Consider the following 12,678-nt stretch of genomic DNA (forward strand, 5'->3'; position numbering starts at 1 on the left):
TGAAAGATTCTTGGTATTCTAATGTGGTGATCACTTCGGTTCAAAGCCAGGAACCTCAGCCTTTCCAGGTCCCGGTGGGGAAAGCTGGAGACTCCTGGGCTGGACTGGGCTGTGGGAGGCAAGGAGACTGACCCAGTTCAGCGCCCGGGTTGGCGCTTCCAAGCCAGATGGCGGCGCTTTCCACTCTAGGTTTTTTTGCAACCTTGTAAGGAAGTGGGCGCGGGCTGAGCGGAGTCGGCGCCTTCTGATTGGCTGGACGTCTCAGTGATTGACAGGACCCCGGACTCCGCCCCCGCCCCTTTATTGACACTAATGAGCAAGTTCTTCCCACCGCTCTCCTGCCTGGAAGTGCTGACAGATCAAGGCAACAAATTTCAATTACAATCCCTAATTTGTGTCCGCAGAGTGTTTTTTACCCATGTTAGTTCTCGCTGGCGCATCAGTCGAGGCAGATCTTGGAGCAGCAGGAGGAGGTGGAGGGGGTGGGAGCGAAGGAGTCCATCAGTGAGAGAGCGCGCGCGAGAGACCGAGGGAAGGAAACTTGGCGGGCGCGTCGCTGGTTCCTCGGATCCCAACACAGTCGCGAGAGAGGAAACGCCAAATTTGTCTTTGCCCGCAGCGGGGAAGGGAGCTGATCTGGGCCTGCGGGAGGCCCCGAGAGTCGTTCAGATTTTGGTGGGGGAAGGAGAACGAGTGTGTGCGTGTGCCCGCGCGCGTGTATATGAGCGAGGGGAGGGCGCCGGGCGGCGGGGATGGCCGAGAAACGGAGGGGCTCGCCGTGCAGCATGCTAAGCCTTAAGGCGCACGCCTTTTCGGTGGAGGCACTGATCGGCGCCGAGAAGCAGCAACAGCTTCAGAAGAAGAGGCGAAAGCTGGGCGCGGAGGAGGCGGCCGGGGCCTTAGATGACGGAGGCTGCAGCCGCGGCGGCGGCGCCGGCGAAAAGGGCTCCTCCGAGGGAGATGAAGGCTCTGCGCTCCAGCCGCCGGCTGGGGCGGCTTCCGGGCCCACCCGGAGTTGCGCAGACCTGGAGCGGAGCTGCGGCTCCCGCGGAACCGCGGGTGAGTCGGCCCCTCCCGCCTAAACTTCTTCCCTGCACGTCCCCTCCCGGTCCCGCGGGCCCGTACCGCCGCGGAGAACCTGAACTTATGCGAGTTGTGGGCGTGCGAGCGCGCGGTGTCCCTACGCACCCAGGGCAACTCAGCCACAGGAACACTAGCGGTGGGTGTCAGGGCTCAAAGCTCCCGCTGCCCTGGCCGCTCCTCCGCGCAACTCGGGTCACCGTCCAGACGGTTAAAATGCCGCTTCCAGTCTGGCTTCTCAGGCGGCCGCCGCCCACTAGGCGAAGCTCACCCGTAGCAGCTGCAATTTGTGGCGCTCAGCGGTGCAGATCTGTGCTTTCCGCATCTGCCTCCCTTGGGCTTCTAGCCCCTGGGTGCTCTTTTTATTTCCTAACTTTTCAAAGCTAGAGAGTAGGGTGAGCGACGGCGTACCCCCCCGAAACCGAAACAAATGCCTAAACCATTTGGGCAAACCAGGAAGAGGGCGGTGTATTTGCAAACGTGGTTTCCCAAGGGCTAGCTGAGCGGTTCCCTTGCCTCCCCCCAACCCTTGGTTCCCGCTACCAAGGCCGACGGCGATCTTGGGCTTGTTTTTCGCGCTCTTCTATTCCCTGTGCTGCTTTGCTAGGACGCTCTGGACGGCCGGGGAGTTTGGCGAGAGCGGTGTCTGGAGAGATTTCTAGAGGATACCTCCGGCCGGGCCCTAAGCAAAGACGCCGATTGGGAAGCGAGGCCCAAGCATATGAGACCTGGAACCCGAGCGCCAGGCGCTTTTGCTCTGTGCTCTCCATGGCTCGGGTGTATCCGGCACGGATCCCAGACTCCGGCTGCGGCACAAAACTTATTTTGGGGCCTTGACCGGGCGGAAGCAGAGAGGGTGGGGTGGACTTGGGCCGCACGCCTCTTCAGGACTTGAGACTTGGGGGCCAAGAGGGCCCTACTTGAGCGTCGAGTGCCCGTCCCTTCGGCGGGCGGAGCAGGTATTTACCCACCCGTGGGCCTGTTACAAGGGCCGGATGGCAGGAAAACTTCCGTTTCTCCCGCTGCCCTTTTGTCTCCCCAGCCGCCCGCGGGGGATTTATCTCTCCACTAGGCTTCCTATCTCCAGCCCTCACCGGTACCCCTCTCTACCCTTTGCTGCCCAGGCGGCTGTGAGGATGGCTTCCTGCAGGGCGCTTCCCCGCTGGCATCCCCAGGAGGCTCCCCGAAGGGGTCTCCGGCGCCCACCCTTGCCCGGCCCGGGACCCCGCTGCCCTCGCCGCAGGCCCCGCGGGTGGATCTGCAAGGAGCTGAGCTCTGGAAGCGCTTTCACGAGATCGGCACGGAGATGATCATCACCAAGGCGGGCAGGTAAAGGGCAAGCTGGCGCGAACGGCCCGGGCCCTGGCCTCACTCCACGCCTTGGTGGGTGAGGGAAAAGGATCTGCAGCACGATGGGGTCTCTGGTTAGCAGTTTGTACAGATAAGACTAGGCCCTCGGTAGTGGTTCACTTTTGAGACCGACTTTGCCTACCTAACCTGGAGTGCAGTCGGCGCGGGGAGTCCTCTCGTTGGATGCTGCGGAGAAATCACTGTGGCCGCCGAGGCGGTGACGGTGACTACTGATATTCCGTGGGCAGGGGTGTTAAAGATTCGTGATCCGATTTAGCATCTGTTCATGTATTTAGTTAGACTTTCGTTATGTTTCTGAAACTGTGGAACAGATTATCCACCACCACACTACCCCTTTTTTAAAAAACGCAGTTTACTCTTTAGCCAAACTGTCGTTTGCTTTTATAGATTCGAAACTTCCAATTGCTTCTTTATCCACAGATTCGCTGGCAGTATGAGTATGTGCTGTGTTATGCTCTCTTGATATTAGATTAGGATGAAAATTACTAGAATCATCTGTAAACCATGTTTAATCCCTGCAAAAACAATTGCTCTGATTTTTAAAAACCATTCTTTTTATAGATTCACAGTTACTATAGTTTTTTCCCCTTAGTGAAATCCAACAAATTAGCCTAAATTTGCTGAGGAATACCAAAACAAAATTTGTAAGTTTTATCTATTTTTTGAAAGTGTGAAATTTCCACATCCATCAGTTAGTAAAATAAATGGATTTGTTGCACAGATCATGTTAATTCGAAGGCGCACAGCAATATTTCCGTTTTTAAGTTTTCAGTTCATTTAGTGCAGTGAAATCTATGACTACTATCTTCTTCAAAAGAAACTTTTAACACACACACAACTCTTTCAGGGAGTACACATGGCAAAAACCTGGATAGTATAAAAGTATCCAAACTAGTTAGAAATTACAAAAACATATTTTATTGAATCCATATGCTACCTTCTACATTTTCACAGAGCTTTTATTAATGATCCAAATTCAGTCTTCAACAACACAAAGCAACAGTTGTCTTATAAAGGTTGTAGTTAAACACCTTTACTCTTTATCTTACAGGTGCACTGAGAAAAACACTTAAACAGCCAGTGTATTAAACTGTTCTCATGCCTAGTTAGGAATAATGGACTTTCTTTTCTCTGGAAGTGGTCTTTAATGGCATTATTGTTATGAAAACATTTTTGGTAAATAACAGTACTAAAATTTGTGTTATAAGGTTAAATTAGCAAAAATTAGATTACCTGGAAGGGTCCTAGACATAAATCAGTAGATGAAAGTTTTTTGTTTTTTTCTTGAAGAGGGAACTGCTCATACACACACACACACACACATATATATATACACAATAATTTGCTGTTGTATTCCTTGCTACTGTGCTTTTTAAAAAGATAGATGCATTTACTTTAGTATCTCCTTTGATAAGCATCTCTGGGAAGCTAAAAGAAATGTGGGTTTCATTTGTTTTAATTAGCAAAGTTGTGAGTAAGTGTGGTTAAAGTATTTTCAGGGCATGGTGGGGGAAGGAATGATTTGGTAAATATACATTGTGTTTAGTTTCTGCTTTCAATAAAGAAGTTTTACTATACCTTTCAAATTTAGAGCAACTTTTGCACTTCACCTTTACCATGCGGCAGACAGGAAGTCCTGTCTCAATAAAGAACATATTGTTTGGTTATGGCATGGCACATTGGCTCCTTGTGCTTTTTTATAACCCTTTTAAAATTTCACATTATAGTATATTTTATCACTTTGAGAAAATCAAATTTTCTATTTCTACTATTTGGAACCATTTATTATTTGTTTTGTTAAAGTCAGCCTGCTTACTGATTTTTGTTTAAAAAATAAAGTGCTTTCTGTACCATTATTTCTTCAGAATATATATGTGTGTGTGTGTGTGTGTGTGTTTGTGTGTGTGTGTGTGTGTGTGTGTGTATTTGGCTTTTAGATATACTGACATTTCAGTAAACATAGAATGCAAATACAGGTATAACAAATTACATTTAAATGATTCAGTTTTATACATCCTGTGTTCAGATTCTTTGGATTACATTTGCCAAAGTGAATGCTATAAATTTGTCCACATGAAAAATACAGATTCAAGAGCTTTCTTTGCTTATTCATTCTTCAAGCATAATCATAACCCAAAACAAAACCCAAACCATCTTTCCTCCCCTCTCTTATACATAGGCGCATGTTTCCAGCAATGAGAGTGAAGATCTCAGGATTAGATCCTCACCAGCAGTATTATATTGCCATGGATATTGTGCCAGTGGACAACAAAAGATACAGGTACAGTGATCAGATGGGTACAGAGAATAAGAAAGCCCCAGGATTTCACAGGCTAAGTGGATTTCATCTGTACTGACTATGATATTTGTTTCCAGAAGCCTGTAGAATGATTGGATCCACAGTCCAACCCCAGTCACTTGCAGTAGTCTAGATGGTGCCTTCTCTTGCAGTAAATGTGAACATTTATTTTTTGTTTTGTTTTTAATAGATACAGAAATGTCTTTAAGTGTTGAGGAATTTTAATAAGTGGCCAGTTTAGCATTGGTAAGCTAAGTATGTCTTTTATGTTGATCACATTTTGATTAGGATTTTGAGAGGAAATATGAAGTAAAATTTGTACGTGTACATAATAGTTAAACTGTTTCAATTTCTTCCTGATTATTTTGTGACCTTTAAATAAATTCCCTTTATTTTGTTATGTACAAAATCATAACTGTTTACAGGCTTTTTTCTCTTTAATATGAGAAAATTATTGAAGATTTTTTATAATTTAGGAAAACAAAATCATAATTCATTATGATATCAAGACATCTTTAAGCTGGTAATAAATTTGTTATCTTATTGTTTTTTGTGGCTGGTAGTTAACAGAGAATTTTTTAAAATTATTATAATATTTGGGTTTTGAGAGAATATATTTATCTAGATATCAAGTAAAGCTGGATTCCAGTAAAGCTGGAAAAGATACTTTCTTCAGTACCAAGCCAAACTTTGCTTTTCCTTCTGTGAGTAAACAAATCAACAGTCTTCAATGACAATTATTTTTATTTTCCTGGGGAGTTGAAAATGCTAACATTTAAAAAAAGGAAATTCTGAGTGGCAAGTTGGAAGACCCTGCTTTAAATTTTGGTCTCTTTTGTTTCTGTCTTTTAAATAAACACCTAGAACATTTAGTAAGTTTTTAAATGAAATCAGATTTGGTTTTTATTACTTTTTAAGATTTAGGGAGTCACTTTTTGGAAACAGGTTTATGGTGTCAAAAGTATACAGATTTAATTAGTAGAGGCACATATGGAATGCTAAAAATATGGGTAGTAAAAAGGACAGTTTTATGATTTGCATTTTGTGTATAAGTTGTATCATTTATTTTAATTAAATAATTCATTAGGGAGTTTTGTTAAAATTGTCTACTCCATAATAGAAGCTAGAAGTGCCTTGAAGTTTATCTTTAAGTATACTTGGTTTAAAATCCATATTCTAATTTGGGTTTGTGCAGAGGAAAACAGTGTAATTCTAGTGAGTTTAGACATCTTTCCTTTCTCTTCTAAGTTTGTCTTCTATTTCTTCTTCCAAATCTCTCTCATATATTTTGGATGGCTTATTTTATTTAATTGATGCTTATTCGTCACATATAAAACAAGAAAAATTTCAAGTATTAGTACTAAGATGCCAGATTTTAAAAGATCAAATTCTAAAACATAAATTTGCTTTCAGTTAAATTGCTTCTCAAGAAAAATTTGTTTTGAGCATTTGTATTTAGAATGTTTCACAAAGAATATGTAACATGTAGCATTTATTCTCTTAGTGGGTATAGATTTTTGAACTGTTCAATATGCATACTTTTCAAAATTTTGACAGAGCATATTGTTCTATTTATTTTGGCAATAGCTCTGTATCCGTTGTGCTGCTTTTTCTTGCATTTCTAAGATTTATTTTCCAACTTTTTCAGCAATAGTAGAAATAAATATTTTGGCTCTTTCTCTGCTATCAAAGAATGGTATTTGGTCAAATGAAAAGTGATTGTGACTTATTAGAATGTAAAATTCATATTCACAAAAGCCCATGCACAGAGCTTATTTATTGAAATTACACTGTATCAATTAAGGGAAATTGTTTTTATTGTTATTCTTAATTTTGTGATAATGTATTTTTTCCCAAGAAAAGGAATTAGAGAATAGAAGGCATATTGAATTCAAAAGAGAATGAAATGTGTGAACATAGTTGAAACAGTGGGCCTCATCAGGGATATTATGAAAATACTTCATGCTATTTTAAAAAGAAAATTTCATACTATACTCGTAGAATTCTTTGAGACTATTCATAAATTGTTGCTTTAAATTGTATGCCATATTTTAAAACAAAAGGAAGACAAGCATCCAAATATATATTTTCATTTTCTATCCTTTTCTAAATTAATCATTGATATACTAGTTTCTAGTTTTTGAGTTAGTCTATTTTAAACTAACCATAAGTGATAGTCTGAATATAAGATTAAACATTATTATCTTATATACTACTTGAAACATTGTTATATAAGTGTGTTATTTTTATAGAGTCCGTGTAGTTGACAGACATAAACAAGTAGAATAGGATGTTTTGCCTCTTAATTAGAAAGGTAATATTATTTAGATAAATCGTAATTTTAAAAGTTTGATGTATATTTTAATTAGTGGTATAAAAATTTAAAGATTTTCTGACAATAGTAAAAAAAGAGAATTAGAAGAGATAAAAGCCTATGTTTTATGATTATACAAACTTTTAAATTAAACTGAATTTTAACAAAATTAAACTGAATTTTCAGTTTCTAGTGTAATGGAGTTAGAAAAAAATAATTCTAAATAATAGATGGGACTTTTTTCCCTATGAAAATAAATTTGCTGTACATTCTGACAATTTCCCCTTGACTTTCTACCATGTCTCTTATCAGTTTGAACATAAGCCTAAAATGGGGAGTGATAAAGAAAGTTAGACCGTTGAAGATATAACTCTCAAGTATTTTGGGGATTTCCTTAAAGCAGACCTTGACAACTTAATAGTTTCTTCATGTCAATTGCATATCCAGAAGAAAAATGGAGAACATCAGAATACAGACAGAATGTCTAACATGAATAAGTGTGATTTATCCAAATCGAAATTCTTGCATTTATGGTGGAAATAATGTGCATATTTTTCACTAAATCCTTAACATATCACCTTGAGTGGTCAGCAGGCTACCACTGCTTCAGAGAGTTTTTTAAAAGTGTTTGAATTCTTATTTTATACACATTGAATCTAAAGAGCAAATCCTTGAATTTTAGACTTAAAAGGGTGCCCGTTTTGTCTGAGGCTACAGAGTTGGAAATTCCAAGAAAGCAACAATCCACAAACAGAGCCTTGTCCTTGCCTTCTAGGTATGTTTATCACAGCTCTAAATGGATGGTGGCAGGCAATGCTGACTCCCCTGTGCCACCCCGCGTGTACATTCATCCAGACTCACCTGCCTCAGGGGAGACTTGGATGAGACAAGTGATCAGTTTCGACAAGCTGAAGCTCACCAACAACGAGCTGGACGACCAAGGCCACGTGAGTAGAGGGCCTCCCTAATTTGCCTCCGTTGGATGGCATGACCATTATCTATACTGTGTCTGCCTGAAGGAAATGAACTTTTCTAAGATCGTGACATTCCTCTCCTGGTTGACTAGAGTGTGCACAGCTGTGCAACATCAAGGTTACATTTTCATCAGAGGCTATGCCTGTGGCCAGAGTATTCTATGAAGCTTTTAATAGGTAAAACTGGATACTGCACTTGTGTCAGAAGATAATTTTAGCCAGCACATTTGTTTGAAATTTCATAAAGTGATAATTACTACACTTTGAATATGAATTCTAGAAGTTGGGTGAACAGTGATAATGATTTATGGTGTCCTGCCTATAGCCTCTTCTTTTCCCAGCTGAGGTTCATCGCTTGTCAACAATGGCCCAGGCTTATGTTATCTGTGTGTTCCATCTGCAAGCTTCCAATTGTTTTGTAATGACATCTAATGTGTCAAAATATGTTGTAATAATAATTCCTTTCATCTTAAAACTGAAATATGAAATATATGCTAAAGTCAGTAGTTTCAATAATATAGTCATTTTTAACACTTTAATGATTTTCACACAGTGTTGTTTGTAGGTGAGATATCTACCTTATTATTGATGTTTTAATAAATAAGAAACTGAATATGTGCTGATTTCCACTCAGTGCTAGCATTTCTGTTAGATTTCTGTTATTTGAGAGAGTTTTGACTGAAGCAGGATTGATGTGCCTTTTGAAGAGTGTATCATACATAAAAGGAATACCAATTCATTCATTTCTCAAAGGGGTGACATGAAGATAGCTTATTTACGGGCCAGTCTTTTAAAACAAAAAATGCAAACTGTTGTAAGATGGTAATACAGTGATGACAGGATGTGATTTGTAAGTTGCTAGACAATATCTTAAGCAATTGACCTTAACGAAGACATTCAAGTACACATTTCATTGTGGTACAGATGCAGTATCTAGATTTGTAAGACTCATCTCTCTGAAACTGCCAGTGCTTTTTGTAATTTGAAGCCTAGTACATTTCACTTCTGAATGATACAACTTCATGTCCTGAAAGTACATTACTTTCTGTTTTTTTCTTTATGTACATAGTCAGGTTGTAACAGTTCTTTTTCACTTGACTTCAGTGAAAGGACATTAGTTTCTTCTGTCTCAATGAGGGAGCTAAGTGTGAAATTTTGCCAGTGTGTCCATTGAAGAGTCTTTACTTTTTTTTAGAATAAAAAATTGAAAAATAAATGGCACTAAATGTTGATGATTTTCAAAAGCTTAAATATACTCTATTTTTTGGAGTTCTATAGTTTGAGTGTATATATATATATATTTTTGAGTACATATCTTTTGAAGAGATAATGGATCCAAAAACTATACACTGTCATAGATAAGATACAAATGACTTTAAATAATTTAAATAAATATGGTGATTTTATAATTCTAATTCTGATCAAATTACTGGCTTTATACCTAATATATCTACAGTATTAGAGGTAGTAATTTATCTATCTATATGATTTTATCTTCGTAATTTCACTAGATTCTATTTAAAACAGCATTCTCTAGAAAAACAGAACCAACAGATTATATTATACACACACACACACACACACACATACACACGAGAGAGACATTTATTTTAGGGAACTGACTAACACAGATGTAGGGCTGGTAGGTCCAAAATTTGCAGGGTGGATTGGCAAAGACCCAGGGAAGACCTGATATTACAACTTGAGTCTGGAGGCAGTCTGGAAGCAGACTTTCCTTTTCCTCAGTGGACCTCAATTTTTTTTTCTTAAGTTTTTCAACTAATTGGATGAGACCCACCTGTATTACAGAGGATAATATGCTTTGCTCAGATGTCTACTGATTTAAATCACACAGCATTTGCTTAAAACACAAAATAATAGATTGCCAATTGAACCCCAGTTGTTTATACCTGAATAATTATAATATTTCACTATTCAGAAAAATAAAAACTCAGAAAACAAGCAATATCTATAGAAGTGTGTCATCTTCCAAAAAATTTTTTTCTTTTAAAGTTGTGGCAGGATGTAATACTTTAATAAAAAAAAAAGTAGTGTGTAGGGGGAATGGAGAGAGAAAAATATGTACCTATACATTTTGGAAGCAAGAAAATTGCCTTTGCTATTAGTAGAAATCACGTATTGCTTGATACTAGAGGAGAAGGTAGGACGGAGAGTACTCTTGTCTGTTATTTATTTAAAAACAAAAGTTTTGACGACTTTGTAAAATGTAGTAAGAGATGAAAAGCCATAGTCTCTGGCTTCAGTGATCTAACCTAGACAAAAGAGAAGACTAGCACACAGATTCAGAGAAGGCAATGGCACCCCACTCCAGTACTCTTGCCTGGAAAATCCCATGGACAGAGGAGCCTGCTAGGCTGCAACCCATGTGGTCGCTGAGGGTCGGACACGACTGAGCGACTTCACTTTCACTTTTCACTTTCATGCATTGGAGAAGGAAATGGCAACCCACTCCAGTGTTCTTGCCTGGAGAATCCCAGGGATGGGGGAGCCTGGTGGGCTGCCTTCTATGGGGTCGCACAGAGTCGGACACAACTGAAGAGATTTAGCAGCAGCAGCAGCAGCAGCAGCAGCAGCACACAGATTATGGTGCTGTCAGAGCAGCGCAGTACGGCAGCCATTTTGTTCCAGCCAAGAGAGATTGGGAAGGCTCTGCAAAGAAGGTGTCTATTAGGGTTTTTTTTTGCTCAGTTTTATCACCCTAAATAAGGTTAGATTAGAGATTAGGAAGTCATATTCTACTGTTGATGTGATTCAGGGTCTGAGAAGACAACAGTACTATTGTGAGGGGACTAACTCAGTCGCTTTCTTGATGCAGGGACCTCACAGGGACTCTCATCCCTCTGCCCTTATATGATAGGCAGCATCAGAACTAAGTAATAACGCTTCTTTTGACTCAAACCTAGTGTCTTTTTAAAAAAGTAATTTATTCTGCTTCATAAGAAATAAAGAAATTGAAAGAGAGTCAGAATTGTGAAGAATATACGAGAAGGAAATTGGAAGACTAGTAATGGCTAAATTTTAAAATATTAGTTATCCCACCAATGTCAAACCTAATGTCTTTAACATGGGGAAAATGTGTATTAACCTACACATGGGAAAGCACCCTGTTTGTATGGACAGAGATTTATGTTACTATCTGTGCTAATAGATAGCATCCAAAAGAAAAAATATCCTCCATCTAAACAGAACAGAGAATATAGAACATGCAGATCAGATTATAATTATTTGAGTTTCAGTAATGGATATTATCATTGTGGTCTTTTTGTTCATAAGGGCAGTGGTTCTCTTAGTTCTACTTTAGTTCTAATAAAAAGCAAATTATTCATGACCATTTGTCATCATAACTTTGATAGTTCGTTAAAAAACAAATAATGCTATTTTATATATAGGAACTAAGGCTTGTTTAGCATTCCCTAAAAATTTGTAGGGATATACTAAATTCCTATAGGTAATATTGAGAATAAATTATTTTTTTGAATAATATTCAGATTACTGTTGGCAGTTGCCCTTTAATGTACAAACATAGGCATGCCTCAGCTATTTCTGTACCCTACTCCCAGTATATCCCACCTTAAATCATTTTGGAGATTGCATAAGGATATAAACAAATAATCGGAGAAGGCAATGGCACCCCACTCCAGCACTCTTGCCTGGAAAATCCCATGGATGGAGGAGCCTGGTAGGCTGTAGTCCATGGGGTCCCTAAGAGTCAGACACGACTGAGCGACTTCCCTTTCACTTTTCACTTTCATGCATTGGAGAAGGAAATGGCAACCCACTCCAGTGTTCTTGCCTGGAGAATCCCAGGGACGGGGGAGCCTGGTGGGCTGCTGTCTCTGGGGTCGCACAGAGTCGGACACGACTGAAGCAACTTAGTAGTAGCAGCAGCAGCTTAAACAAATAATACTATTAAAATATAGAGAGCTGTATGGAGAAATCTGCTTGAGAGAAAAAAGATTTCATAAAACAAGAATTTACTTTTCATTGACTAGTAAACAGAAACCTAAATAACTTTTTATTTCCTTCACTTCAAGTCAGTTAACTCTCATCTTTTGAAACTGACCATGCCTTTTATTTTTGTTTAATGTAAAGTGACTTTTTCCAGTTTTTCTCCAGCTCTGGAATTTATGAATCATTAGAATTAAATCTTGCCTTTTCAGACTTTTAATCTGATTACAGCCAGACATACATTTTATGTTTAACTTAGTGTATATACACACACCCCAACAGGCAGTGTTTTGCAAAACAGAACTTATCCTTACTAAATACAGCACGTTTTATTTTTTTACTTTATTTGCTAATTTTACTTATCTAAAGATTTCCAGTTGTAACCCTTTAATTGACTTTGTGAGTCATGAATAAGTTGAAATTCTGTCCTTTTATATATCTGGAAAAAAAACTTTTCCCGAGGTTGCTGAATTGTGTTGTGTCCCCCCAGATGACAATGAGGGCTATTGTCTCCTCTTGTCCTTTATTCAGACTCATGCTATCCCTCCATCAGGCATGTGTGGTGAGTATCATCATTAGATTTACTCTCTAGGCATTTCCTCCACTGATAGAAAGAAAAGTTTAGGTTAGAAAAACCTCACAACTGTTGGTTAATAATGGAAGATAAACAC

At 39.6% G+C, this 12,678-nt stretch overlaps 1 protein-coding gene across 1 annotated transcript in view; it reads left to right on the top strand.

Moving 5' to 3' along the window:
• Positions 1-303: 303 nt before the first annotated feature.
• TBX18 (T-box transcription factor 18) overlaps positions 304-12,678 on the top strand; it is a 29,776-nt gene continuing 17,401 nt past the window's right edge. Inside the window, exons 1-4 of the mRNA XM_019967402.2 lie at positions 304-1,059; positions 2,205-2,409; positions 4,631-4,732; positions 7,840-8,011. Coding sequence (XP_019822961.2) covers positions 753-1,059; positions 2,205-2,409; positions 4,631-4,732; positions 7,840-8,011 — 786 coding nt within the window. The 5' untranslated portion in view covers positions 304-752. The remainder of the gene's footprint in view (positions 1,060-2,204; positions 2,410-4,630; positions 4,733-7,839; positions 8,012-12,678) is intronic.

This window comes from Bos indicus, chromosome 9 (genome assembly GCF_029378745.1).
Source record: "Bos indicus isolate NIAB-ARS_2022 breed Sahiwal x Tharparkar chromosome 9, NIAB-ARS_B.indTharparkar_mat_pri_1.0, whole genome shotgun sequence".
Classification (NCBI taxonomy): domain Eukaryota; kingdom Metazoa; phylum Chordata; class Mammalia; order Artiodactyla; family Bovidae; genus Bos; species Bos indicus.